A 17,220-nucleotide genomic window follows, 5' to 3' on the forward strand; every position below is an offset into this window, starting at 1 on the left:
TGTTGTTATAATTAACATATATTTTAAAAAATAATAATAAAATCACTCTGGTTTATCTCTTCCACAGTGGGGGCGGAGGGGAAGGAAAGGTGAGGTATGGGCTGAACCCCAACCACAGCCCCCCCTACTTTGAGCTCCCCCCCTCCGCCCCAAACTCAAGCACAGAAGCCAGACCTCACGACAGATAAGGATGCAAAGTTACAAGTGCTTTACAAGAGAAACGCCCCCCCCTTTCTTCCTCTCCCCCACATGTACACGGCAGCTCAGGAGGAGGGGTGGGGGGGGCAGGAGAGAAGGGCAGTTATGTACATAATTGCTTTTCTTTAAAATAAAATTTTTTAAAAAATATGATTAGGCCAAAAAAAGAGAGAAAACGAGAACGTAACCCGCCCCCCCCAAAAAAAATGCTCTGCACGCTACGAAAGTCTCTATAGCTATCGGGTGCAGGTACGAAATATACACAGGAATAAACTTGGGGAAACAAAATGGCTGGAATTGATTTTGAGGGAGGGGCAGACACTTAGATTCACACAAATGCGAGCGCCCCCCCCAACCCCCCCGATTCAAGAGAACTGGAACGCTAACACCTAGATTGCGTACGTTCTCTCCCGCTTTGGGGAGGATGCTGAAAACTCTCATGGCCTGCCCCCCCCCACCTCTAAAGAGTGCAGAGGCTTCTTCCCTGACCCTGGGGGGGTCAACCCCTGCCCCGGTCCCCTATAACCTGGGATTGCAAGTGCTCGTTGCGAAGTCCGGTCCCAGAGCACCCTAGGAGGCGTTTAAGCTTGGAGGGGATGACGACACTTGGGGTGGAAAGGCAGGGTGGGCAAACACAATCTCCGCTGTCCCCAGCCCCTCTTGCCCGGCGCCTCTGGTTTAGGAAAGCAAAAAAAAAGTCGTCCTTTTGTTTTTTCGTGGCTCAAGAGGGTCCACCTCGCAGGGGAGGCGTTTTGCGGCACTGCGGCCCTCTCCCTTCCTTCACTGAAGTCGGTCGGTGCGGAAAGAATCCTCGACGGCCGGGTCGGTCAGCAGGGCGTAGGGGTCGCTCAGCATGTTGAGTCCGTCCAAAGTGAGCGGCTCGATCCTCAGGTCCTCATCCAGACCCAGGGAGGAGGAGTCCATCTCAAAGCCCGGCATGCCCGCCAGGACGGTGGCGATCTCCCTGGAGATCCCGGGTGGGGAGTCCCCTAGAGGAGGGAAGGATCAGAGAGCAAAAAGAGATGTAGACACAGAGAAGTTTCTTCCTCACACGGTGCATACCGTAGATTTTGGCGCATTAGGCAACTGGCCATATAAGACGACCCCCCAAATTGGCAGCTGCCAATTTGGAGGGTTGACTTATACACCCAGTCTTATACGCGGCAGCTTTACTGGGCAGTGGCAGTGGGCAGCGATGCTAAGCCGGCTTCACTGGGTGGCTTCCTCCTGGTGCAGAGTGGAGCCCGCCACCCACTGCTGCTGCCCAGCAAACTCATACCCGGCATATAAGACGACCCCTGACTTTTTAGAGGATTTTCCGGGGTTAAAAAGTCGTCTTATACGCCGGAATCTACGGTAGTTAAATTGCGGAATTCTACGTGGGGCCACATTTGAAGGCGATTCGGGAACTACCTAATCCAGAATGCGGCAGCTGGACTGATGACTCCGAGCGGCCACCAGGACAGTATAACAGCGGTCCTGAAGGATCTACACTGACTCCTAGTACGTTTCCGAGCACAGTTTAAAGTGTTGGTGCTTTTAAAGCCCTAAGCAGCCTTGGCCCAGTATACCTGAAGGAGCGTCTCCAGCCCCATCATTCAGCCCGGACACTGAGGTCCAGCTCCGAGGGCCTTCTGGTGCTTCCCTCTCTGCGAGAAGTGAAGTTGCAGAAAACCAGGCAGAGGGCCTTCTCAGTGGTGGTGCCTGCCCTGTGGAATACCCTCCCATTAGATGTCAAGGAGGTAAATAAGTAAACAACTTTTAGAAGACATCTGAAGGCAGCCCTGTTTAGGGAAGTTTTTAATGTTCGATGTGCTAGTATATTTTTATATGTGTTGGAAGCTGCCCAGAGGGGTTGGGGCAACTGAGATGGGAAGGGTACAAATAATAAAATCATTAGACAAATTCATCTATCAAAGGCTACTATAATTGGTGTTACACTTTCCCGAGGGAGGTTTGTCTGGCAACTTCATGCTATTTTGCCAAGCAAAAACGTTCCCTCTTCCACCAGGCCTTGGGCTGATCAATATTCTACAGTATTTTAAATTTTGTCTGGGGTGTGTGTGCGCGCGCTGCTATCCTGTTTGCTTTTGTTCTACTTATTTGCGCTTTTATCCTGCATTTTCATCTTGCGAACCACCACGAGATCTTCGGATGAAGGGTGGCGCAGAAATTTAATAAATAAATTAAAATAACCACAATGGCTATGCTTTGCCTCTGCAGTTCCCAGAGTGAGGCAGTTGTTTCAGACGGCGGATCTGGACAATTGCCTCTTCGCTCTTACTTTTCCTGCCCAAAAATATTAGACTACAAACAGCATCTTAAAAAGTAGAGACATCACCTTGGGAACAAAGGTCCGTATAGTTAAAGCTATGGTTTTCCCAGTAGTGTTGTATGGAAGTGAGAGCTGGACCATAAAGAAGGCTGATCGCTGAAGAATGGATGCTTTTGAATTCTGGTGCTGGAGGAGACTCTTGAGAGTCCCATGGGCTGCAAGAAGATCAAAGCTCTCCATTCTGAAGGAAATCAGCCCTGAGTGCTCACTGGAAGGACAGATCCTGAAGCTGAGGCTCCAATACTCTGGCCACCTCATGAGAAGAGAAGACTCCCTGGAAAAGACCCTGATGTTGGGAAAGATGGAGGGCACAAGGAGAAGGGGACAACAGAGGACGAGATGGTTGGACAGTGTTCTCGAAGCTACCAGCATGAGTTTGACCAAACTGTGGGAGGCAGTGGAAGACAGGAGTGCCTGGTGTTCTCTGGTCCAGGGGGTCATGAAGAGGCGGACACGACTAAACGACTAAATAACAACAACACCTGTCAGGATGTTTTCCCCCGACTCCAAGGTGGGTTTCGCTCCCTCCTCCCCACTCTCTCCCCTTACCTGTGAGGATGATGTTGGGGATGGGGCCATGGCGGTTTGAGTTGCTCAGGTTCTGGCGGTTGAGCAGGTGGGGGTCGTGCGTGCTGCTGCTGCTGCTGCTGGTGTTTGTGGTCCCACTGCCCGACAAGCCCATGTTGTCGCCTTGCGGGTAATTTAAGGCACCCAGGTCGTCCGAGAAGGCGTTGCTGTTGAACGCGAAGCCTCCGCTCATGTTGTCCACATAGCCGTATTGATCGAACTGCGGAAAGGAAGGCTGGAGTGGGCCTGGGCCGGTTTTGGTGCTACGCTGCAGGATGGGACAGGTGGGGAGGACGGGCTGTCACACACACACACACACACACACACACACACACACACACCCCTGAGGCAGGCAGGCCCAGAAAACCACCCCTCGCTTCATAAGGAAGAAGCTACCTTATGAATTGGCTGGAATCAAGGAGTTGCCAGTGCTTGAGGTGGGCAGTTTTAAGGTAACGGTAAAGGTACCCCTGCCCATACAGGCCAGTCGTGTCCAACTCTAGGGTTGTGCGCTCATCTCACTTAAGAGGCCGGGAGCCAGCGCTGTCCGCAGACACTTCCGGGTCACGTGGCCAGCGTGACGAAGCTGCTCTGGCGAGCCTGCACCAACGCAGCACACGGAAACGCCGTTTACCTTCCCGCTATAAAGCAGTACCTATTTATCTACTTGCACTTAAGCGTGCTTTCAAACTGCTAGGTGGGCAGGAGCTGGGACCGAGAGACGGGAGCTCACCCCGCCGCGGGGATTCGAACCGCCAACCATACGATCGGCAAGTCCTAGGCACTGAGGTTTTACCCACAGCGCCACCCGCGTCCCCAGTTTTAGGAGCCGCCTTATTTCTCTGTTTACGAGTTGTTTTGAGCTGCTTTTAATATTGTGTTTTATTGCTTCACCAGGGTGGGTTGATGATGATGATAAGCAGTGCTTTTTTTTCTTAAAAAACGTTTAGGGGTACTCTTATTTTCCTACTCATATTGAAATACTGTCCCTCAATGAGGCCAAACTTAGATTCACAAAATGTTTAGGGGTATGTGTATCCCTGCGCCCCACCAGAAAAAAAGCATTGATGATAAGAATATGAATAAGAATACGGCTGATCAACATCCGATGGCCTTTAAAATGTGTTTTTTGGGGGGGAGGCTAAAAGGGCTGGCGCCCCTGGTAAGCCACAGAGAACACTTGCCACGCAGGTATGCCCCGCGGAGGACCTTAAGGTCCACAAATGACAACATTTTGGAGGTCCCAAGTCGCAAGGTGGTTAGATTGGTCTCAACTAGGGCCAGGGCCTTTTCAGTACTGACCCCGACTTGGTAGAACGCTCTGTCCCAAGAGACTAGGGCCCTGTGGAATTTGACATCTTTCTGCAGGGCCTGCAAGACAGAGCTGTTCCGCCTGGCCTTTGGTTTGGACTTAGTCTGACCCTTATGTTTCCCTCCCCTTATGGTTTTGATCTATGGGCTACTTTTAAAATGAGGCTGCATTTTAAATTGCATTTTAACTTGTATTTTAAATTGGTTTTTTTCCCCCGTTATGTTTTTACTGTAATTTTACTCGTGTTAGCCGCCCTGAGCCTGGCTCTGGCCAGGGAGGGCGGGGTAATAAATAATAATAATAATAATAATAATAATAATTTATTTATATCCCGCCCTCCCCAGCCGAAGCAGGGCTCAGAGAGGCTAACAACAGTAAAATAACACAACATTCTAAAATCAGTTCATTATAAAATCAGTTCAAATCATATTAATAGCAACCATTGGGCTGGAGTTCTGTGAGGGTTGCCAAAAGAGGGGGTCAGGCTGCACCCTGGCCAAAGGCCTGGTGGAACAGCTCTGTCTTGCAGGCCCTGCGGAAAGATGTCAAGTCCCGCAGGGCCCTAGTCTCTTGTGACAGAGCGTTCCACCAGATTGGGGCCACAGCCGAAAAAGCCCTGGCTCTGGTTGAGGCCAGCCAGGAGGGTATAAATAAAATAATTTATTATTATTATTATTATTATTATTATTATTATTATTATTATTATTACAGTGGTGCCCCGCAAGTCGAATGTCTCGCAAGACGGAAAACCCGCTAGATGAAAGGGTTTTCCGTTTTGGAGGCGCTTCGCAAAACGAATTTCCCTATGGGCTTGCTTCGCAAGACGAAATGTCTTGTGAGTTTTCCCGACTTTTTTTCCCTCCCCCCCCCTTTTTCTAAGCCGCTAAGCCGCTTATCTGCTTATCCGCTAAGCCGCTAAAAGCCGCTAATCCGCTAAGCCGTCAGTGGGCTTGCTTCGCAAGACGAAAAAACCGCTAGACGAAGAGAATCGCGGAACGGATTCTTTTCGTCTTGCGAGGCACCACTGTATTATGCAACTCCCAGACACAAAAGGGGGTGGGGCAAGCGACGAGGAGACACCAAGTATACTCACGTTGCCCAGGCCGAAGTCACCCAGCTGCTGGCCAAACTGGTTCTGCAGCATAGAATTGGACTGGTAATGCATTGGGTAGGGGCACTGGGACTGTAGATGCTGCTGCTGCTGCTGCTGCTGTTGATGCTGTTGTTGCTGCTGCTGTTGCTGGTGTTGCTGCTGGTGTTGCTGCTGGTGTTGCTGCTGGTGTTGGTGCTGGTGCTGGTGCTGGGCAGGCTGGCGCCCCTGCTGAGAGGCCGGCCCTTGCGCCTGGTGGAGGGACTTCTGATTCTGCTGCAGGAGCATCCCTGGCTGGCTGTAGGGGTACGGGGGCAGCCTCTGGTCGGCCGGCAGCTTGCTGGTGTCCAGCGGAACCCCCTGGAGAGGGAAGAGAGGCATTCCAGTCCTGTTAAAAGGGAGTCTGCAGCCGCAGGGGGAAGGAGGGAAGGGGCTTCCCTACGCCGCTGCCCCCCGCCAAGTATTGAGGCAGCGGGGTGCAGAGGGTTCGGCAGTGGAAGAGTTCAGAGGTGAACTCCACCCTCCCTAAAAAAAAAAAAGCAGATTGTACCAATTCAGACTGCAGGTTGGGAACAGAACCTTTTGATGCTCCTGCAAAAAGAGTGTCACTCCCTGCAATTCTAAAGACGAGCTGTTTTGGGTCGGGCCAAAGGGGGTCCATTTAGTCCAGCATCCTGTTTACACGGCGGCCCAATGGGAAGGGGAAGTCTGCAAACCAGGAGCTGCGTGCAACAGTAGTTCTCCCCTGGCTGCCACTAACTGCAGCCATCAGGAGCAGCAGCCATGCAGACAACAAACCTCCTCCATGAATCTGCCTCAAAAATCACCACAAAGCTCTTTTTATCCTTTCTTTCATTTTCTTTTCTTCCCCTTTTTTCCTTTTTTCCTCTCCCTCTCTTTTCCCTTTCTTTTGAGATCTTAAAACCACTTCTTTTATCCCGGTGTGTTTACTGGTTTGTATTGGGCCCAAGTTTCTGGAAATCTCTGGAAATGTATTAATAAAAATAGATATTTGCTACACACAAAAAATAAAAAATAAAGTAACTACACAGCTCCATGTAGGAAATGCTTCACAGAGCTAAGCTTCAATGTCTTCCTGGTTAATAAGAAGTCACAATGTCTTCTTGTATTTTGCAAAACTGCCACAGGGGGAGGTTGGCAATTATATACAACTCTATGTCTGCTTTATAAAAGATCCCTGTGGGGGGAAATCTGTTGGAGGCTTAGTCATACCTGCTGAGTTTGTATGTTTTTTTTGCTGTTTGATCATGAAAACCATGTTACTGTGCACATCTCCTTATTAGCGCTGTTGCCTGGGGAATTAATAACTAAATTTGTTGCTCAACTCTTGAACGGTTCCTTTTCCCCCTTCCTGTTTTGCTATGGCTTATAGCTAAACAAAACTATTCCTGCATGAATAAGCAGGCTGAGGAAGCATATCTGTTTTATTTTATTTTTGTTTAAGGCAGAGAATTCTGTGTTACCCAGAGGAACGTTCAAAATGGTTCGCTCTTACCCACAAGCCTGAAATGGTACAGCCCACTCAGGGGTCTAGAGGAAAGACCTGATTGAAGGAAAAGGAAGGAAAGGGAGATATCAAGAGCTCCACCTAGTGGGCATAAAGGTAAAGGTAAAGGTACCCCTGCCCGTACGGGCCAGTCTTGACAGACTCTGGGGTTGTGCGCCCATCTCACTTAAGAGGCCAGGGGCCAGCGCTGTCCGGAGACACTTCCGGGTCACGTGGCCAGCGTGACATCGCTGCTCTGGCGAGCCAGAGCCGCACACGGAAACGCCGTTTACCTTCCCGCTGGTAAGCGGTCCCTATTTATCTACTTGCACCCGGAGGTGCTTTCGAACTGCTAGGTTGGCAGGCGCTGGGACCGAGCAGCGGGAGCGCACCCCGCCGCAGGGATTCGAACCGCCGACCTTTCGATCGGCAAGCCCTAGGCGCTGAGGCTTTAACCCACAGCGCCACCTGCGTCCTGGGCATATATCAAAGTAAAAAGTACTGCTGCTTTTTACAGTCCATTTTCTACATCGTGCTATTCTCCCCACCAAGAACTCAAGGTGGGACCTGGCTCCTGTTTGCCAGGCTTGGCACTGCCATTTGGGCAGGCTTGGCAATGGCCAAGGGCCTTAAGGGGTGTGGAAGGGACCCTCACCGCTACCCACTGGCCCCATCTCTGATAATTTCATATCTCTAAAGTCAGGGTAGGGCTGAGCCCTGCGCTAGGTGCGAGGGGGGCATGGATGGCACTGTGCCAAGGCCTCCCCACCCCAGAAGTCTGGCTCCTGGTTGGCCAATCTGAGAACAGGATGCTGGACTTGATGGGGTCTGGGGCCTGATCCTGCAGAGCTGCTCTTACGAGTACAGTGGTACAGTGGTGCCCCGCAAGACGAATGCCTCGCAAGACGGAAAACCCGCTAGACGAAAGGGTTTTCCGTTTTGGAGGCGCTTCGCAAAACGAATTTCCCTATGGGCTTGCTTCGCAAGACGAAAATGTCTTGCGAGTTCCTGCGGTTTTTTTTTCCTTCCCCCCCCCTTTTTCTAAGCCGCTAAGCCGCTTATCAGCTGATCCACTAAGCCGCTAAAAGCCGCTAAGCCGCTAATAGCGCTAATCCACTAAGCTGTCAATGGGCTTGCTTCGCAAGACGAAAAAACCGCTAGACGAAGAGAATTGCGGAACGGATTCTTTTCGTCTTGCGAGGCACCACTGTACCTCGGTTTACATACGCTTCAGGTTACAGACTCTGCTAACCCAGAAATAGTACCTCGGGTTAAGAACTTTGCTTCAGGATGAGAACAGAAATCGTGCTCCGGCGGCGCAGCAGCAGCGGGTGGCCCCATTAACTAAAGTGGTGCTTCAGGTTAAGAACAGTTTCAGGTTAAGAACGGACCTCCGGAACGAATTAAGGACTTAACCCGAGGTACCCCTGTAACAGCGAGGCCCTTCTTGCCCTGCCTCTGGGCTTCCTGGAGGAATCTGATTGGCCACTCTGAGAACAGGATGCTGGAATAGATGGGTGTTTGGGTCTGATCCTGCAGAGTTGCACTTAGGTGTCCTACACGGAGCCCGCAAATAGTCTCTGGGCAGGCCAAGAGACCCAGGTGGGTGAAGTGAGGAGAGGGGAGAGATGCTGATTCACCCCACCACTCAGGACAATGTCTGATTTCGTTGCAAACTGGCTATGCAAGGAGGTTCCTAATGCATGTGTGCTGGGGTACGGGAGTCCTAATAACTTCACCTCGTTTTTTTAATCTTTTACATTTCGGAGGCTTGCCACATTTCTCGGATAGGAAACTGGCTGCTTGCTGGTTGCCCAAAAACATTGCATTCTCCTTGGCTGTCTTTTTAAAAGGGAAAAGGCAGCTCCAAAACCCAGAGAGATGGCCACAACTGTCCAGGAGGAGATGGGGGGTTTGCCCTGCTCCTTACTGGCAAGAGATGAGGTCATTAAAGTCAGGGACTGGGAGAGAATGCACACATGCACAGGCCTGAAGAGTCTCCAGCAGATGGGAACACGTGGATTTACGGATCCACCTGCGATGTTTATCTGAATGGCACTGAAGTTGCTTGAGCCGCATTAAGGTGTGTTGCGGCGCCTCGGAGGGAGACACTTCCCAAACAGCCCAGCAGCTGGCGCTGTTGCTCCGCTGCCAACCCTGCTTAGACCCCCCTGGGAACCTTTCAGAGGGGAAAAACAGAGGAACCGGGAAAAGGTTCTGGAAGCAGCCTAGAATAAACGAGGCACTGGGGGAAAAAATTCTAGAAAATTACCACCTGAGAAGGAAAAGGAGGGCGGGTGCTTCTTCCCTGGAAGCTGAGATGAGATGGAGGGAGGGAAAAACACACGACGATGGAAAAGAACCAAACTAAAAGTTATTCTTCAAAAAAGGCAGAGGCCGAAAGCGAGCGCGCGAGAGCGCCCCGTGCGTACCTGCGTGATGGAGGACAATGTGGGTGACATAGTTGGCGAAAACTGTTTTGGGTGCGGCCTTCTCGAGTCTCCGCCCATTGGGAGGGTCAAGGGGCTGAGGGGGACCCTGCGGCGGGGCGAGGCGTTCAGGGGGGCGTAGGAGGAGGCGGGGGCGGAGGAGGAAGCGGAGGAGGGGGAGCCGCCATAGCTGGGCTGCTGCTGCTGCTGCTGCTGCTGCTGAGGCTGCTGCAGGGTGGGATTGGGCTGCCCCGATTGGCTGCCGAGCGAGGAGGGGAGGGAGGGGTTGCTGAGGGAGGAGGAGAGGGAGGGGTTGCTGAGGGAGGAGGGCAGGGACTGGTTGCTCATGGAGGAAGGGATGGAGGAGCTGCTGGGGGACGAGCGGAGGGAGGGGTTGCTCAGGGAGCCCTGCAGCGAGGGGTTGCTAAGCGAGGACTGTATGCAGGGGTTACTGAGGGAACTCTGCATAGATGAGCACAGCCCTGTGGGGACAAAAAGAAAGAACAGAACGAAATAAATAAATGTGAGTGGGGGGGGGAGGAAATGGATAGACACACACACACATACAGGCCCGGTTCACACCAGACGCCAAACCATAGCTGTCAACGTTTCCCTTCTTTTAAGGGAAATTCCCTTCTTCCGAATAGGATTCTTCGCAAGGAAAGTGAAAAGTTGATAGCTATGAGCCAAACCGTGGAGTGGACACGAACGAGCAGGTTGCTGGAAGGATGGTCTGCCTGCTGCCGCATGACCCTGGTTTAGCGTAGCATTAAGTTTGAACCTTGAAGCAAGATAAGCTCTGGTTTGGAGGATGTGCTAAGATCATGGGTAGACAAACTAAGGCCCAGGGGCCAGATCCAGCCCAATCGCCTTCTAAATCCTGCCCCTGGATGGTCCAGGAATCAGCGTGTTTTTACATGAGTAGAATGTGTCCTTTTATTTAAAATGCATCTCTGGGTTATTTGTGGGACACAGGAATTCATTCATTTTTTAAAATTATTTTTCAAAATATAATCTGGCCCCACACAAGATCTGAGGGATAGTGGAATGGCCACCTGCTGAAAAAGTTTGCTGACCCTTGGCTAAGTCAAACCATGGTGTACTACAAACCAAAACCATGGTGTACTGCAAACCAGTGCGTTCCCAGAGTGATGGTCGCAGCCACGGGGCTCCCGATCACCCCACACAGTCATGTTGCTGCCGTACGACCCAGGACTAAACCACAGTTCAACTTGGTGTTAGATCTGAACCCGGAAACAAGATAAACCATGAGTCCTGGTTGGCAGAATGTGCTAAACCAAACCATGGTGCATTGTGGACAAGTAGGTTCCCAGAATGACAATTGCACTCCCACCCAGTCTTGCTGCTCAGGTACGATCGAGGACTAAATCGTGATTTAGATTACCGTTAGGTCCAAACCCAGAAGAAAGAAAAACCATGATCCCAGGATTGGGCAATGTGCCAAGGCAAACCATGGCTTCCTTTACAGGAGGACGACCAAGGAAGCAGCAAAGCAGCTGCGTTCTTCACTCTGAGTATCTTTGCTCTGGGAACCCGCACATCCACTAAACCACAGCAAGCGACGGATTAGCTCAGCGTTAGGTGTGAACCACATCTCCCTCGCGTACACACACAATTACCCATGGAGACACATGACCCCCCCTGCCCTGTGTGGCGCAATCGTGGACTGGGGGGGGGCAATGGGAGCACACACATGGAGGTGAGAACAGAAAAATGGCATGGGCACATACTCCCAACCACATGGACCTCAGAAGGGAGTGGAAGGAAGGCCCTCAATTCCCAAAGCTGGGCAAGGGGGCTGGGAGTTGATACATGCCCACCACCCAAATGGGAGGGGAGAGGGAACCCCCAGCTTATGCTAAAGTTATCGGGTTCAGAACCATGTCATAGATTCAGGTGCCAGGAAAATGGGAAAGACTGGAGACTTTGGAAAGTTGCTGCCAGAGCAGATGGCACTGGGCTAATGACACTGTCATACTTAAAAGGTAAAGGGACCCCTGACCGTTAGTTCCAGTTGCGGATGACTCTGGGGTTGTGGCGCTCATCTTGCTTTATTGGCCGAGGGAGCCGGTGTACAGCTTCCGGGTCATGTGGCCAGCATGACTAAGCCGCTTCTGGCGAACCAGAGCAGCGCACGGAAATGCCGTTTACCTTCCCGCCAGAGCGGTACCTATTTATCTACTTGCACTTTGACATACTTTCGAACTGCTAGGTGGGCAGGAGCAGGGACCGAGCACCGGGAGCTCACCCCGTCGCGGGGATTCGAACCGCCGACCTTCTGATCGGCAAGCCCTAGGCTCTGTGGTTTAGACCACAGCGCCACCTGCGTCCCTGTCATATTTAAAAGAAACCCGTTAATGAACATGCCCAACTTGGGTTTGTTCATTTCAACAGGCCAGGTTTAACTAACAGATCCCACTAGTGGAAGCCCGCCTGATGACTTAGGCTAGGGCAACGGGACTTCCCCACACTCTTCCCGGTGCCCCACCACAATTGGCTTGTGTTTGTAGAACCCACACAGGAGAAGAAGGAAGATTGCTCCACCAGTGCAAGCATTCTCTGCTTATCTGATGGAACAATCTCCTTAGTGCTATGCTGAATTCCCCCCAATGGGTCTGTTGTGAGCAGGACTTGACTGAATACAACCGAGAGTCGCAGCGTCCGACGGGTCGCATGCAACTAAGTCCCACCCAGAGCAGACCTACTGAAATGGATGAACCTGCTGGTGGGCCCTCCAAATGTTGTGGGACTCCACTTCCCATCAGCCCCAGCCAGCAAGGGCCAAAGGTCAAGGGTGAAGGGAGGTGTGGCCCAGCAAAATCTGGAGGGCATCAGGTTGGCGGGGCAGTTGATCTAACCGATCAGTCGATCGACTAAACGCTGCGGCCCCAGTGGCCCTGGAGGAAGGCAATCTCCCTCTCTTGCCCAGCAGTGGAATGGGTGGGGCAGTGCCCCCATGCTCCAGCAAAGGACGAATAAGAACTCACTCTTAAGCTCCCAATTGTTTGTAGCCCGGTTTGGGACACAGGGGGGTGGTTTGGTGAAAACAGCCCCCCAGGTCCAATGCTGAGGCCTGGTGGCCCACATCTAAATACAGTGGCACCTCTGGTTACATACGCTTCAGGTTACAGACTCCTCTAACCCAGAAATAATACCTCGGGTTAAGAACTTTGCTTCAGGATGAGAACAGAAATCGCGCAGCAGCAGCCGGAGGCCCCATTAGCTAAAGAGGTGCTTCAGGTTAAGAACAGTTTCAGGTTAAGAACGGACCTCCGGAACGAATTAAGTACATAACCAGAGGTACCACTGTAATAATAATAATAAATTTTGATTTATTTTTATTTACATCTGGCCTACAGACCAGACATTTCCTGTCCTATCAGCTCCCCCGTATTCCACGGTTTGGTGGTTTGAGGAAGGGCCAATTGCGGGGCTATCCTGTGGTTTTGCCCACTGTTTGGCTACACACACACACACACACACACACACACACACACCCCGCCCCAGCGCTTCTCCTGAGTTCCCCGGCTGGGCTCCTCTGTGCACGGTCAAGGTGTCACCTGGGGAGTCGTAGCCGGGGCCGAGCCCCATGCCGCCGCTGATGCCCAGGTGTGTCATGGTGTTGGCCAGGTTGCCGGTGCTGCTGCCGCCACTCAGGCTGGGGTAGCCGGACTCCTCCGGGTCCAGCGGCGTGGGCAGCGGGGAGGGGAAGTGGAGGTTGGTGAGGTCCGGGAGGGAGCCCCCCGTGTTGAGGGCGGTGGGGATCAGAGGCAGGTTGGCAGGCTGGTCTGGGGATGGGAAGATGCTGAAAGAGAGACAGGCAGAGGGAGAGATGTCGTTCTGGTGAGGACTCAAGACTTCAGACGGGTTTACACACAGAGAGCGTAATGCATCACTTCAAAATGCAGGTTGGCAGGTATCACATTTTTAATGCAATTCTCCATTTTAAAAAAAAATCCCTGCAGTTAGAAAATGTGCACAAAACCTCTCCCCACCCCCGCACGTGCATCCTTTCTAGCTGCAGGGAGTTGTGCTTCGCTTTTTTAACATGGGGAGCTAATATTCATTTTAAAAAAGAACAGAATTACATGGTCGCCATCATTATTGTTATAGGCCTAAATATACAGCCTGCTTCAAATCCCCAACCTATCATTTAAGAGGTTAAGTTAGACACAGGTGGATCTATATTTACCGTATTTTTTGCTCTATAAGACTCACTTTTTCCCTCCTAAAAAGTAAGGGGAAATGTGTGTGCGTCTTATGGAGCGAATGCAGGCTGCGCAGCTATCCCAGAAGGCAGAACAGCAAGAGGGATCGCTGCTTTCGCTGCGCAGTGATCCCTCTTGCTGTTCTGGCTTCTGAGATTCAGAATATTTTTTTTCTTGTTTTCCTCTTCCAAAAACTAGGTGCGTCTTGTGGTCTGGTGCGTCTTACAGAGCGAAAAATATGGTATGTATTAATGTTTTTCCCACAATGCAAAATCGTAAATTAACAGGGCGGTATGCAATGGCTGGAAACAAACTTTGTTATAAGAATAAATAAAAGAGACGCCTGAGAGTCAAAAGTGAGGGCTGCCATCTCTCTGCTGGAAGGTCGTTCCCTAGCATGGGACTGGTGACACTAAATGACTGACTTGTGGTTAAGGCTGGAACTTGGGGACCGAGCCAGGATAGAAGGGCTTCCAAGCTGGAAATCTGCGCTGATACTTACTGGATCCCAGGCACCTCGCAGGACCTCGGACGGACAGACGATGAGGAGAGCTGAGAGAGGAAAAGAGGAAGGTGGAGTCAACTGAAAATCAATATACAGATATGGGGAACTTATTGGCCACACGGGGTTCCAATGCCTATGTGATCAAGGAATGCCAAATCATACAAAACAAGTGTCTGGGGGCTGCAGCCTTTGTCGGAATCTCAAACTGCGCACAATTCACCTACTTTTTTGGTGTCCCAGGGCTTCAGCAACTGCTTGCCGTCGTCCAGGAGACTCTCCTCGATGGAAGGCACATGGAAAGGAAACACTGGAAGAGAGGAATACCACAGAATCGTAGAATTAGAAGGATCACCATGAGGATCACCTAGCCCCAGGGTTCCCCAAACTTGGGTCTCCAGCTGTTTTGGGACTACAACTCCCATCATCCCTGACCACTGGTCCTGCTAGCTAGGGATGATGGGAATTGTAGTCCCAAAACAGTCCGCGACCCAGTTTTGGGAAACCCTGATCCAGTCCAATCCCCTGCAAATGCCGGAATCTTTCACCCAACATGGCGAAGAAACCCATGGTCCTGAGGTTTAGAGTCTCATGCTCTACCGACTTGAGCTATCCCCTGGGGTCAGGTGGAGACAGACCAGCTGGTCAGGCCAGTTGTGGCTCCTCCCCTTCAGGGGGTGGAGCCTGGGGAAGCCACGCCCCTGTGGTGTTGAGAGGCAAGGCTGCAGGGAACTGCCGCTTCCCCAGCTGGGTCCACCCCATGTCTCCCAGCATGCCCTGATCGAGCACACAGACCACCAGAGCATGATGGGAGATGTAGTCTTGATGTCAGGAAATGGTCACAGCGGAGCCAGTTGATTCTAAGGAAGCAGCAATGCTCTTTTTTTGGCAAGGGCACCCAAGTTGCCTTAAATTTTTCCACAGTGGCTGCCCCACTGATGCAGCCGTGTGTGGTTTTATTTCACAATTTCTTGCATTTATATCCCGCCTTTTTCTCCAGGGAGCTCAGGGTGGTGTTTGTGGTTCTGACCCCACCTCTCCTCACTTGATCACCACAAAAACCCTATGAGGTAGCGGAGGCTGAGAGACAGCAGTTGGCCTGAGGTAGCCCTGCAAGCTTTGTGGATTTGAACTACGGTCTCTTCCGGGGCATAGTCTTAACCGCTACGCCATTGCCGACTCAACAGTCAGCGTGGGAGTTTTCAGTGCCTTTGCTTATGTGGTGGCGGCGGAGGGTAGACAAACCCTTTTCCTAATCACCATGGGAACAGGCAACCCAGCACCCCAAACATATAGGCCAACCTTGCTGGCAAGGGACTCCCCCTTCTTGGAATAGCATTATGGGGCCTAAGAAATTCACCAGGCAAGGAAAGTGGGGGGGGGGGGGAGACAAGCAAGGAGACAGTGCTTACCTTTGCTATCCATGTCGTTATCCAAGTAACCTAAGGGCAGGAGGGAGAAAGGGGGCGCAGAATAAGATCGGTGTCAAGTTGAATCAGACTTTCAGCACCCTTAACAAACTAACAGCTCCCAGAATCCTTTGGGGGAAGCCATGACTGTTCAAAGGGGGCAGCATGGTCCTTTAAATGTATAGTGGGAATAGAGCCAAATTTCCCTGGCTAGTCTGCTAATCAGCACATTAAAAAATAAAATAAAAATCAAGGAGATTGGATGGCACAAAATTGGGGATGTCCAAAGTCATTCCCATCCTTTCCTCTGACCCATCCACCCCCTGATGGGAGGGAAGAGGCGACCTCCCCCCCACCCGACAGAGGAAAAGGGCCACTCACCGCTCTTGCGATTTGGAGGGGGGGCGCCCTGGGAGGGCCCCAGGTACGTGTCCTGCGGATTGGGGTTCATCACGCTCGTGTGCAGGGCGGAATCAGAATTTGTTCTGTTTTGCAAGGGGAGAGGGGAGAATTAAGGGGGGAGACAAACATTAGAATGCATAATAATAATAATAATAATAATAATAATAATAATAATTCATTCATTCATGCCCCACCCATCTGGCTATGTTTCCCCAGCCACTCTGGGTGGCTCCCAACAGATTATAAAAAACACAGTAAGATATCAAACATTTAAAACTTCCCTAAACAGGGCTGCCTTCAGATGTCTTCTAAAAGTCAAGACAGTTGTTTATTTCCTTGACATCTGATGGGAGGGCATTACACAAGGCGGGCACCACTACTGAAAAGGCCCTCTGCCTGGTTCCCTGTACCTTCACTTCTCGCAGGGAGGGAACTGCCAGAAGGCCTTCGGAGCTGGACCTCAGTGGGGGTGGAGACTCTCCTTTAGGTTTACTGGGCTGAGGCTGTTTAGGGCTTTAAAGGTCAGTACCAACACTTTGAATTGTGCTCGGAAACGTACTGGGAGCCGGTGTAGGTCTTTCAAGACCGGTGTAAATGGGATAGGATTAAGAACAGCACAGAGGGAAAGGAGGAAAGCCAAAGTTTAAAAAGAAATGTACAACAAATTTGAAATCTGTAATTCATAGGTCAAGATTTGGAAGTTCAATAAAAATTTGACATGTGAAGTCTTTAGAATTGCCGAAGCTGGAACAACAATGCAGGAGGTTGCTGTGGAAACAAGGGGGCAGGTGGGGAATGCCGGATATTCTTAGCACACAGGCAAGCTCGTTAAGCTCATAGCTGTTCCTTCCCCAACACAGACCGAACCACTCCTTCGAATTTGACCCACAACCACACACCACCAGGGGGAGTCTGCTAACAACTCTCAGCACACATAACAAACTGTTTTCCCAGGATTCCTTGTGAGGAATGACTTGTCAAAGTGGTGTCACAGGGTTTTTTAAAAATGTATAGTAGTGGGAAGGGGTGTTGTTGTTGTTGTTGTTGTTGTTGTTGTTACTGGGTTATGCTTTTTGTAGTTTTATGCTGCAAACCGCCCTGTGACCTTTGGAAGAAGGGTAGCATGTACATTTAAATAAGTAAGTAAGTAAATGTGCAGGTATGATATTTCTGAAATTTTGAATTACTTTGACTTTACTGAATGGATTTAGTTGTTTTGATGAATTTGCTGCTGCTTGCT

General features: G+C 51.0%; 1 protein-coding gene across 1 annotated transcript in view; it reads right to left on the reverse strand.

Annotated features, from left to right (window-relative positions):
- The window catches only part of CRTC2 (CREB regulated transcription coactivator 2), a 43,194-nt gene continuing 25,974 nt past the window's right edge, over positions 1-17,220 (reverse strand). Inside the window, exons 6-14 of the mRNA XM_079957999.1 lie at positions 15,960-16,063; positions 15,582-15,611; positions 14,397-14,479; positions 14,170-14,219; positions 13,020-13,264; positions 9,442-9,920; positions 5,506-5,862; positions 3,083-3,320; positions 1-1,187 (exon numbers count right to left, since the gene is read on the reverse strand). Coding sequence (XP_079814125.1) covers positions 979-1,187; positions 3,083-3,320; positions 5,506-5,862; positions 9,442-9,920; positions 13,020-13,264; positions 14,170-14,219; positions 14,397-14,479; positions 15,582-15,611; positions 15,960-16,063 — 1,795 coding nt within the window. The 3' untranslated portion in view covers positions 1-978. The remainder of the gene's footprint in view (positions 1,188-3,082; positions 3,321-5,505; positions 5,863-9,441; positions 9,921-13,019; positions 13,265-14,169; positions 14,220-14,396; positions 14,480-15,581; positions 15,612-15,959; positions 16,064-17,220) is intronic.

This window comes from Podarcis cretensis, assembly GCF_951804945.1.
Source record: "Podarcis cretensis genome assembly, chromosome: 16".
Taxonomy (NCBI): Eukaryota; Metazoa; Chordata; class Lepidosauria; order Squamata; family Lacertidae; genus Podarcis; species Podarcis cretensis.